The sequence below is a fragment of the Castor canadensis genome, chromosome 10 (genome assembly GCF_047511655.1).
Source record: "Castor canadensis chromosome 10, mCasCan1.hap1v2, whole genome shotgun sequence".
In the NCBI taxonomy this organism is placed as follows: Eukaryota; Metazoa; Chordata; class Mammalia; order Rodentia; family Castoridae; genus Castor; species Castor canadensis.
The window spans coordinates 9,221,037-9,233,450 of record NC_133395.1 but is presented as its reverse complement, the minus strand read 5'-3'; the positions used below and the strand labels follow the sequence as shown (position 1 = coordinate 9,233,450).

General features: G+C 41.1%; 1 protein-coding gene across 3 annotated transcripts in view; it reads left to right on the top strand.

Moving 5' to 3' along the window:
- The first annotated feature begins 1,992 nt into the window (after nt 1–1,992).
- Nucleotides 1,993–12,414, top strand: part of Tpp2 (tripeptidyl peptidase 2) — a 74,508-nt gene continuing 64,086 nt past the window's right edge. For all 3 annotated transcript variants that reach the window (XM_020175284.2, XM_074043028.1, XM_074043029.1), the window contains exons 1-2: nt 1,993–2,246; nt 8,545–8,673. In XM_020175284.2, coding sequence (XP_020030873.2) covers nt 2,082–2,246; nt 8,545–8,673 — 294 coding nt within the window. In that variant the 5' untranslated portion in view covers nt 1,993–2,081. The remainder of the gene's footprint in view (nt 2,247–8,544; nt 8,674–12,414) is intronic.

The window sequence follows — 12,414 nt, the reverse complement described above, 5'->3', positions numbered from 1 at the left end:
ATGCATCTTTATTTTCTACTCTTAATTATTCCTTATGTAGGCAGTAAACAGAATAGTATTCACAGTTACTGTTACTCTATCACCAGTAAAAATCAGTTTATCTGTGCAATTGTTACAAATAAAAATGTCACATTTTCTTAATCCATTCGTCAGTGGTGGGGCATCTTGGCTGTTTGATAACTTGGCTATTGTGAATAGTGCTGCAATAAACATGGATGTGCAGGTGCCTCTGGAGTAACAGTCTTTTGGGTATATCCCCAAGAGTGGTATTGCTGGATCAAATGGTAGATCGCTGGTAAATGGATGGAATTGGAGAACATCATTCTGAGTGAGGTTAGCCTGGCTCAAAAGACCAAAAATCGTATGTTCTCCCTCATATGTGGACATTAGATCAAGGGCAAACACAACAAGGGGATTGGACTATGAGCACATGATAAAAGCGAGAGCACACAAGGGAGGGGTGAGGATAGGTAAGACACCTAAAAAACTAGCTAGCATTTGTTGCCCTTAATGCAGAGAAACTAAAGCAGATACCTTAAAGCAACTGAGGCCAATAGGAAAAGGGGACCAGGAACTAGAGAAAAGGTGAGATCAAAAAGAATTAACCTAGAAGGTAACACCCACGCACAGGAAATCAATGTGAGTCAATGCCCTGTATAGCTATCCTTATCTCAACCAGCAAAACCCCTTGTTCCTTCCTATTATTGCTTATACTCTCTCTACAACAAAATTAGAGATAAGGGCAAAATAGTTTCTGCGGGGTATTGAGGGGGGGAGCGGGAGGGGGTGGAGTGGGTGGTAAGGGAGGGGGTGGGGGCAGGGGGGAGAAATGAACCAAGCCTTGTATGCACATATGAATAATAAAAGAAAAATGAAAAAAAAAAACAAATAAAAATGTCAAAGTATCATTTGTGCTTGCTTCACTATTTTGAAATTATGGCAGTTTATTAGAGTTGGCGCTAGCATCTGTTTTTTAGTTAGCAAAGAATTACATATATGCAAAGCTACTGCCACACAGCAAAATTAGTTCGATATTTTTCATAACTACATTTCAACAAAACTCATTTCCTTAGTAATCCTATTGCTTTTATTTCATGCATTGAAGAAAAAGGCTTTTATTAAATTGCCAGAGAGGTATTTGGCACGCGCAAAAAAAGCCAAGATCACCCTGGAAAAAAAGACAGCGCTTTCAAGGATCACTAGTGGGGCACTTCATCGCGTTACCGTGAATCTGAACAACTGCAAGTGACAGCTCGGTAACTGTGTGGAGCGATCAGGAACTGCAATTTGTCTTTTCAAATGGTTTTCAGAAATCCCGGATGCCAAGGGTAAGCGACCACGACAGGAGGAACCCCGTTCAGTCCCATGCGCCCTTCCAGGGCCACACAGCCGGCAGAACGGCCAACAACCCACTTCCTATTGCCTGAAACCACGGCCGATGCCCAGCCCACTCTGCCCAGCCTTCACCCCTCCGGCACAGGGGAACCTGAGCCCTCACGGCTAATCTAAGACCTCGCTCAAAGCCGAGTGCTGGAGGCGCTGCCTCTTGGTTACGATGCGCGAGCAAGCTCCCTTTCCTCGGGTCAGCACCGCGGGCTGCGGCCTCTGCGCAGCTGCCCCGAAAACCTTCCTCCACGTCCCCAAGTTCGGAAACCGCCGTCTGCCAGGTCGCTACGCCCGGCACGAGGTCCATCGCTTTCCCCGTTTCTCGCGTAGTGTGGCGGTCCAGCACACCAGAACCTCACGCTTGAAGACTGACTCTCTCCTAAAAATCCCAACTGCAGGTCACTTGAAGAGCCCAAGTTCGAGGACCGAGCCCAACAGAAGCGTGCCGCGACTCCGCCCCCTTCACTGCAGCCCGGGCAACACGCCGGCCTACCTCCTAAGAGCGGCGCCGTTGGCTTACGTAGCAACGCGTGATTGGCCGCCTCACCTTGGAGGGCCGGGATTGGCTGGAGGTAGACAGGCCCCGCCCCCTCGCCCCCGCCCCTGGCCCGAGGCCGCCCGGGTGTCCTCGCGCTGCTTGTCCGCGCGCAGCCTGGCAGTTTGCCTCTTCCTCGTTTGTCCTCCAGTCTGTGTCCATGGCCACCGCCACGACCGAGGAGCCCTTCCCTTTCCACGGTCTCTTGCCGAAGAAAGAGACTGGGGCCGCCTCCTTCCTCTGCCGCTACCCAGAGTATGACGGGCGGGGAGTGCTCATCGCCGTTCTGGACACGGGGGTCGACCCCGGGGCCCCGGGCATGCAGGTGAGGAAGTCCCCGAGGGCCCGGCGCGGGCTGAGAGGGACTCGGGCGAGGACGCAGCCTTCGAGCCCGCCAGGCCGAAGCCCCGCTCTGCGGCCGAGCCGGGACCCGGGTGCCAAGCAGAGGCGGCAGGCAGAGCCCTGCGCGGGAGGGACCGGCGTCCGCCGGGGGGACCCGGCAGGGGACCCTGGGTGCAGGGGGCGCGGGTGGGCGAGGGCCCGGGCCCGGCTGGGCGGCGTTCCCGGCCCAGACAAAAGCAGCGTGCCTGGCACGGCGGGTTGGGGGCGCCGGGTCCGCATTTCGCCCGAGGGGACCCCTTCCTTCTTAACTTACGCGGTGCCAGGCCGGACACCTCGGGCTTCTTCCCACCGCGCCACCTCCTCTGCATCCTCCCCGATGTCCCCAGCACTGGTCCTTGCCTGATACTTTCACGCGAGAATTTTGCAGTTTTTAATCACCGGGGGACTGGGGAGAAGACAGATGGGGCAGAGACCTGACAGAGCTTATTCATTGATGTGCTTTGGGAGATTTGATTGTGGAAAGAATAGTCTATCATTAAACACCAAAGGCGTGTTTCCAGAAGATAACTCAGCGCACTTCCGGAATTGTTTCTTGATAGTTTTGTTTATTCTATTTTTAAGCGATCTGCAGTGTATTTGCTTAAGGTCGTTGAATCTCGTGGCTCAGTCTTCCTTTTTACAAATAAGGAGAAACCAATTTGTTTATTTTGGGCGAACTTTTCAGACCTTACGGAAATACGCTTTGCATTTTTAAAACCTCAAAACATAAAGAGAATGTACTTTAATTACAGTTTAAAATAATTATTTAGTTCTGCCCTAGGCGACTTAAAAATCTTTAGGTCTCAGTTAAACACATTCTGTCTTTAAACTTTAACGTTTTGGAAATTTAACCTTTTACTGAAATCCACTAGTAAACAGAAATTAAAGTGGTTCAGGATCCATCATCCAAAGTCATCCTTGGGAAGATAATGATGGATCACTTCCTTATCAGCTCTTCATCTTAGCCCCTTTCTACACTAGACAGTGATGTTTAATAATTCCCCTCGTCCTTCTCCTTGATGTTCCTCTCCTTTGGAGCCTTTATTGCACTCTTTGATAATTGAGGTAGCGTTTTGGAGGTTAGGAGTTTAAATACAGAGGGGAAAGGGAAGCCAGTCTGGCCACTGTCTATAGACACCTTCTGTGAATCTTGCTTCCTGGTGTTAATTCTTTAGCACCACTCTAGACACACACCCTGTGATTCTGCCTGGCAGCTTGTACAAACTAGAAAAGGAGCAGTGATGAGTTCCCTCCTGGTAACTATAGTTGTTATTGTATTAATAGCTCCTAAGACTTAAAACAGTGACAGCCGTCACTTCATTGAGGCTTTATTACAAACTGGTAATGCTTCCCATTGTGCTGTGGTGTGTATTTACTTTTAGTAGGGATAAGTGGGAGGAGAACAGCTGGGGTAAGTGGTTCACTGATTCTTTTGTCTGGATAATAAAAGGATCAGAAAAGTTTGGAGTAGCATTGCTCCTCAGTGGACTTTCCAGATCTGCTTATCAGATTATTCTGTTACTCTGTGTAATATAACAATAATTTTCACCCCAAAGTTTACTATGAAAATTGATTGGGAGAAATAATCACATGACTTCAAAGTGCCCAATATAAGTATTAAATATTAATTTTTAAAATATTAAGTAAGCACTAAGTTTTACTAGAAGTTTATGCTTGTCTTTATTCACCAGCTGTTTGAGGGGAAAATGTATTAAGTATTTGCATGTAATAAATAAATGTTCAAGCAATAAAATATTGAAATCAAATGAAAACATAACTCTTCTATCAACTTTAACGCTGATGTTGACCCAACAAGTACTTGAAAGAAATTCAGTAAGTAGCTTGCAACCATGAATGAATTTAAGGTTTTTTTGTGTGTTCAAATTTATTTTGTAGAACTATGTTTACACCACTTAGATAGGAAAATGAACAGGAAAGAAGAATAAAATAGGAGGAAGAGGAGACTGAACTGGCATTTGGAAAGCCAAGTGGGATTTGAGTAAAGGACGAGTGGTGCAAGTGAAAACTTGGAAGAACACAGTCAGTTGATTCCTTTGGTGACTTTCATGGGCAAAGTTCTCTTTTGTGATAGCTCTGGGCATGTCAAAAAGTAGAGGCTAGAGAAGTAATAATTACATAAATGATTAAATATTTCCTCAGCAAACATTCAGGCATCTGCTACTTGTCTAATGTGTTAAATGATGAATCTCAGTGCTATGACTGTTAAAGAGACTGGTGCAAAGGTTGGGAGAGTTGTGGGAGCTTGAGCCGTCAGGAGTAGGCTAGGATATAATGTATGCCAGGTCTCCCTGCCACCAGTCTTGCTTCTCTTTGACCCATACTTCACATTGCCAAACTGATTTCCTTAAAACCAAACCTTGTTTTATACCCTTGTTCAAAACAAAACCATTTTGAAGTCCCGTTTGCTTTCGAGTAAAAATCCAAAATTTTGAACTTTGTATTATGAGAACTTTCACCATCCAATTCATCCTTTTGGTTGCCCCCTTAAACATTTACCTCTTTGCTACTAACCTAGATGTTGCAGGTCTTTTCCCAATACATGCCTTTGCATGTGGTGTTTTATCTTCCAGCAAGCCTTCTACATCACCTATAAACTCTTGCTCAATGCTTTTAAGACTCAATCAGGTCTTGAGCCATTACCTTTTGGGAAATTCACTGATTGAATTCAGCTCCTCCACCCAATGTATTTGTGTTTATGTGCTAGCCATTTTGTTAGGCTTCAAAGATGAATAAGGCCCAATTCCTGCTGAGAGTTATTTGGAGATTTTTTTTCTTCCCCCTTTTGCTCACATGGCAATTTTCTTATGTCCCCCTAATAATACTTCAAATATTTCATTTTACTATTTTTGTTTACATTCCTTTTTAACTAGTTAAATTAAAATTCTTTGAAAAATTATGTAAAAAATTGTATGAAATCTAGGAATGCTGAATATTTTTGATGGTAAAAAATGTATATGTGTGCATAGTAAAGGAATATGATTTCATCATGAAGAAAAAAAAGGTTTGGGTAAGGATACAAAATTCTCCTAGAAATCTATTTTTATGTTCACTAAACTAGAATCAAGAATATAATAAGTAGGCATATATTGTATATATAATTGCTTACTAAGTTTAATTTTTATTAGCTTTCTTTCAGTTAGCCTTCCTCCATTCCTGCAAGCTGAGTTTTGTATTCATAAATACTCTTTTAGATACTGTCCTTAACCTCTATTGTTAATTCTTGTAATTCACTCTACTTGTCTGTCTTCCCAACTGATAATAAACTTTCTATCCATTTCTCATCTATTCATCATTATGCTTAGAATAAGTCACTAAATAATATTCACTTATGAAATTTTCTCTTGCTGAAATGAACATTTTCAGTATCTCTCCTGAAATTTCAAGTAAATACTTACACATTCACTTCATTTTGTTTGGGACAGTTTGCAACTTCTGCCTTCTTTTTTGGTCCTCTATAAATGTTTAGTGAATAGTTCCCAACCCTTATCAGTTCTTCTACCATAATGGTTACAATGGAGACATACCATAACTTAGATTCTTAACATTTAGGGGAAACATTTGGGCATATTCTTTTCATCTAGCCAGTAAGCATTTCTTAGTCTTCCATCCAGGACAGAGAGCTTATTACAGTCTCTCTACCCACAATTATTCTGTCCAGGGTTTTAGTCCCTCTCCCATGTGGCATCCTCAAACATGAAAGAGATAGTTTCAGTATTTGCAGTTTGGTTTCCTTCTTTCCATCTCCCAAAGGTGCATTTCAGAATTCTCATGTGGTTTGTCTTTAAAAACAAAAACAAAAAAACCCTCTTCTTTCTAACCCTAAATTCCATTGTCTTTTTTTTTTTTCCTACAGTGGAATGGTCTTTAATGTTAAAGTAAGACATTCCTGGACATAAAAATTGCATGTACAAGATTTTTAAATAAGAATTTGTTTCTGTATGTGTATGTGAGAGAGAGAGGGGGGAGGAGGAGATACCCTTGTAAATAAAGCTTGTAGAAATACTAGGTGGTAAATAAGCCATTAAATCCCATTAGGCTTTTTTCTTTTGCTCATATACTGATAATGAGATTTCTAGTGAGAGGAATCTGTATCTGACTTATTAGTGATCTCTTGTTATTCTTGATTTCAAGTCAGTGAAGTACTTTCCTCTTAAATGAAGAGGGAGAGGTTATTGTGTATCTTTCAGATTACATGCTTATTTGGAATACACTTGAAAATAAATTATAGTCATTATTAATACATGATATAGCTAGTTTTTTGTTTGTTTGTTTGTTTGTTTGTTTTGGAGGCACTGGAGTTTGAATTTAGGGCCTCACCCTTGCTAGTCAGGTGCTTTTACTTCTTGAGCCACTCCACCAGCCTGCTGTAGCTAGCTTTAATTAGGGGATAGCATTAACTTTCTCTTGTTTCTATTTTTATTTTGATAGATTTTCTTACATTTTTCTTTATTTGTTTTTACATTTTATTATTGAAGCTACTTATCCTTTCAAAATCAGTATGTGATTTAAGTTATATTTGCTTTGTCTTATAAAGGAAACAAGTGTGCTTAGTTTCTTCCACTTAGTTTTCCTCCTTCCTTGGGTATCTGCTAAACACAAAGTTTTGGAATTTCTAGGTGTTGGGGATGGGTGCGTGTTGGTCAAAAAGAGTCATACTAGTAGACCTTAAGCTTTGTCTTAAAGAGGGTGAATTCTCCCAGACAGAGAAGTCAGAGGCTTTGTGCTCTTGTTACACTGTTGACATCTATTATATTCCTTTCATAGTCGTCCTCTTTTTTTTTTTTTTTTCAGACTTTGTGTTTCTGTACCTGTTTTCTGCTGGTAACTTTGTATGTATTTTAAATGCAACAAAGATGGTTTGCAAACCTATCCCAGAAAAAGCCTAGAAATTACTTTCCATGTGAAAATATAACAGTATTACCATTTCCAATAGCAATCTTACTGTGGCACAAATGAAGCTTTGTGGCTGGCAAGACACCACCTTAACAAAAATTAGAGTGAATGCTAATTAATTAGTGTTGCATCATTCGGTAATTAAATGTTTATTGAGTGCCTAGCAAGCACTATTAGGAATTGGGTATATGTTGGTTATAAAGGAGACGTGTTACACCTAACTGTGTAATTACAGGTTGAATTATGTTCTGTGAGGGAAGCAAGGTACAGTGTGAAGGAATAATTAAGTTTAACATCGTGAGCATTTAGAAGAGGTCATGGTCACCTCTGAAAGGTGACACTTCATTAGAAACTAAGATTGAATTTTATGAATAACTGCAGGGACAGAATTCTAGGCAGAAGGACTGAAAAAAGTGATGATACAGGGAAAAGATTGGCAGGTTGCAGGAACTGAAAAGAGGTGAGAGTGGTTAGTCATAAGTAACTGGGAGTGGCAGGGGTCAGATGGTATAGAGCCTTTTATGTTCCAGTGCTTTGTGAATCTATGGGGGAGGGTTTAAGGGCGAGGACTGATATAACACAGTTTATTTCAATATTACATTTGGTGGGAGCCCACAGTGGAAGCTGAGAAGCCTCTAAAGAGTTGCTCTATATTGTGAAGGCAAGAGATGCTAGTGGGGTGGATGATTAGGGTAGTGGGAAGTGAAACTCAGAGAAGATGATGGATTTGAGCTCTATCATAAAGGAAGAATTAACAGGTCTTCCTGATAGCTTTGCTGTGAGGCATAAGCTAGATAGAGAATCAGAGAAGGACTTTTCAGATTCTGGTTTAAGCAGTTGGCTGTGTGACAATTCCTGTGAAGGCAAAGCTTGGAGAAAAACGGATTAGGAGTTGTTAAGTTTGAACTTGGGACTTGATAATTTGAAGTGCTAATGTGCATTCAATTACAAAATAGTGCTAAACATTTTTCCCTTAACAGTTTTATATTTACCTAGTCCAAAGCTCACGTCCTTCAGATCTTTCTTAAGTGTTAACTTCTCAGCAAGTCTTCCCTTGATCAGCTAAGTTAAAATTGAAAGCCCACACCATCTGTCTCCTTCCTTGCTTCATTTTCCTCTCTGTATTTTAATTCTTTAATTGTTTACTGGTTGCTTCCTCACTGTATTATCTGTAAGATCAGGGATTTTTGTGTACTGATGATTGGCATATCCCCAACACCTAAAATAGGGTATAAATATTTATTAAATGAATATATCATACCACTTGAAGGATTATGTGTTGTTTCCATGACTAAATTTTCTATAATTCATATTGTTTCAATTTTTAGGTTACAACTGATGGAAAACCAAAAATCATTGATATCATTGATACAACAGGAAGTGGTGACGTGAATACTGCTACAGAAGTAGAGCCAAAAGATGGTGAAATTATTGGTCTCTCAGGAAGAGTGCTTAAGGTTGGAGCTTTTATCATCTTACTGAATTTTCTTCTTCTTTGTGCTGTTGCCACAAAAGATCTGATGTTTTTAGTTTACATTCACTGGTAGGGCAGCAGTTACCTATTTCTGCGTAACAAATTCCACTAAAATGTCTTGACTTAAAACAACAAGCAGCTATTACATAACAGTTTCTGTGCCTTAGGAATCTGGGTGTGACTTAACCGGGTGCCCAGCATTGCAAACTGTTGACCATGGTTGTGGCTTCATTCAGAAGCTCAACAGTGTATGAGTAAGTAGTTAACAAGCTTCCTCAAAGGATTATCTGTTGGCAGGCCTTAATTCTTTGCCTCATGGACTTCTCCACAGGGCTGCTTTACAGCATGGCAGCTGTCTTCTCTTAGAGTGAATGATCCGAGAGAGCACCCAAGGTGAAAGTCGTGGTGTTTTAAAAGAGTAGTCTTGGAAGTGATAATCAGTTCACTGCAGTCTGTTCATTGGGAGTGACTCAATAATCTAGCACACACTTAAGGGGCAGGGATTTCAGAAATAGCTTTACCACCTCAAGGAGTAGATCATTAGCATGATCTTAAAGAGCTGTTTGTTTTGCTGTTTGATAAAGTAATTGAATTGGGATTATTTTTCAGTGAGGATGACAAATTCTGTTTTAGGTTTTGAATACAAAGATGGGGAAAGTGATCACATATAGTTTTGCCTCATCATTTCCTGTCCATGCATAATTTCTCACTTTGCTTAACCATAAAGAATATTTAGGCAATAATAACTAGATTTAAACAGCTGGCGTCCTTGGTATGAAAAGTAATTCTAAAACAAGCATAAAAACAGTCCATGAGATATTAGCTACTGAGTATGAAGGCTGGCAAAAATTTGACAGTGATTTGATACTCAGAACTAATAATTAGAATTATCTTGGAGTGAATTATGTTACTCTAGGAAACTAGAAAGCATTCTTAGTAAGTCTTGCAGATTTAGAACCACATAAAGTATTGCTCTTACTCATTTATTTTTAGATAGCTATAGTAAACCTATGCTTTAAAAAAAAATCACATGAACTGATGCCACTAGTGCTCAAAGATAAAATTATATGTACTATATAAATCTTTATTAAAGAAGATCAAAACAGTTGATAAGTTTGATATTTGTGTCTTTTCTCAAGTTGATGACAAATTTCTTTAGCTGTATTGTTAAGTATTCTCAGCCTATCAATATAATGGGATTTTTGCATGTAACTTAAATTATGTTCAGTACTTTTGCATAGTCTAAAAAAGCAAGTATTTGCACAAGGCTTCCAACAAGAAAAGTTAAGTTCTCTGTTCCATCTCTCCTTATTTTTAAATTAACCAGGCTTAAGTCTTTGATACACTAAATTTTTTTCAACGTTTTAAATAATATGCAAATGCTTTTCTTTTTAAATTTTCTCTCTAGTTTTCGACCTTGTAAAGTTAGCATGTACAAGAAGAAGATATAAAATCTCAGGTCCATTGTTCCCTTTTTTTGTTTGACTGAGGGTAAGGGGCCATGCTACTGGGAGTGAGCCTAGGGTCTCTGGCATGCTAGACAAGAGCTCTACTACTTGAACCATTCCCCCAGCCCTTTAGTTTTGTATTTTAGTTTGAAGATAGGACTTCATTGACTTTTCAAGACTGACCTCCTGCCTGTGCCTCTTGAGTAGCTGGGATTACAGTGTGTACCACCACATCCAGCTTCGGGGCCTTTATTTTATGAGAAAATTTCTTGCATTGTCTCTTGGATAACTCCTGTTGCTTTTGACATTCTTCTATCTGGACTTCACCTTGCTCTTCCTCTTCTGCTTCTTCCATCTCCCTTCCTTTCTCCTTTTTCTTCACTGTGTCCTCATCCTTCTACTCTTTCCCTTTTTCCACCTACTTTTTCCTTTTCTCCTTCCTTGTTCTCTGCTTTTTTTCTTTAGATGTCTTATCTATTTCCTTGGCTGTGAAGATTTCTCCAGAAAGTTAACATTCCAACTTCATTTCTGGTTCAGTTAGGGAGAGATGCATGATTGGTGAAGTTTGCACAGGATGTTGGATGGAATGATGATAGGCCAGTTGCTCCTTAACGCACACTTTCTGCCAACCTTCTTTTCTGGCAGTACTAAGATTTGAACAATGGACTTTGTGCTTGTGAGGCAAGCATTGTACTGCTCAAGCTACCCCTTCCAGCCCTTTTTGCTTTGGCTGTTTTAGAGCTAGGTCCTTGGTTTTTGCCCAGGCCAGCCTGGACCTCGATTTCTCCTGTGTTAAGCTTCCTCCATAGCTGGGATGACAAGCCTGCACCAATACACGCAGCTTTTTTCTGTTGAGGTGGAGTCTTGCAAACTTTTTGCCAGGGCTGGCCTAGAATCCTGATCCTTCCTATCTAAGCTTCCCAAATAGCTTGGGATGATAGGCATCTGCCACTATGCCCAACTATTGGTTGAGATGAAGACCTCACTACCTTTTTGTCCATGCTGGCTTCAAACTACAGTCCTCCTGATCTCAGCCTCCCACGTGGCTGGGATTACAGTAGTGAGCCACTAGCACCTGGCTCTGCTGATCTTTCTTCTTCATCTTCTTCTTCTTCTTCTTTGTGTGTGTGTGTGTGTGTGTGTAGGATGGGACTGGAATTTTTTTTTTTATTCTTATGTGCATACAACACTTGGGTCATTTCTCCCCCCTGCCCCCACCCCCTCCCTTACCACCCACTCCGCCCCCTCCCTCTCCCCCCTACCCCCTCAATACCCAGCAGAAACTATTTTGCCCTTATTTCTAATTTTGTTGTAGAGAGAGTATAAGCAATAATAGGAAGGGACAAGGGGTTTTGCTGGTTGAGATAAGGATAGCTATACAGGGAGTTGACTCACATTAATTTCCTGTGCGTGTGTGTTACCTTCTAGGTTAATTCTTTTTGATCTCACCTTTTCTCTAGTTCCTGGTCCCCTTTTCCTGTTGGCCTCAGTTGCTTTTAAGGTATCTGCTTTAGTTTCTCTGCGTTAAGGGCAACAAATGCTAGCTAATTTTTTAGGTGTCTTACCTATGCTCACCCCTCCCTTGTGTGCTCTCGCTTTTATCATTTGCTCAAAGTCCAATCCCCTTGTTGTGTTTGCCCTTGATCTAATGTCCACATATGAGGGAGAACATACGATTTTTGGTCTTTTGGGCCAGGCTAACCTCACTCAGAATGATGTTCTCCAATTCCATCCATTTACCAGCAAATGATAACATTTCGTTCTTCTTCATGGCTGCATAAAATTCCATTGTGTATAGATACCACATTTTCTTAATCCATTCGTCAGTAGTGGGGCATCTTGGCTGTTTCCATAACTTGGCTATTGTGAATAGTGCTGCAATAAACATGGGTGTGCAGGTGCCTCTGGAATAACCTGTGTCACAGTCTTTTGGATATATCCCCAAGAGTGGTATTGCTGGATCAAATTGTAGATCAACGTGGGACTGGAATTTGAACTCAGAGCTTCATGCTTGCAAAGCAGGTGCTCTACCTCTTGAGCCACACCTCCACTCCATTTTGCTGTGGTTATTTTGTTTGTTTGTTTTGTAGTACTAGGGTTTGAATTCAGGGCCTACACTTTGAGCCACTGTACCAGCCATTTTTTATTATGGGTTTTTTCGAGATAGGGTCTCGTGAACTATTTGCCTGTGCTGGCTTTGAACTGCAATCCTCCTGATCTCTGCCTCCTGAGTAGTTAGGATTACAGGCATGAACCACTGGCACACCTGGCTCGTT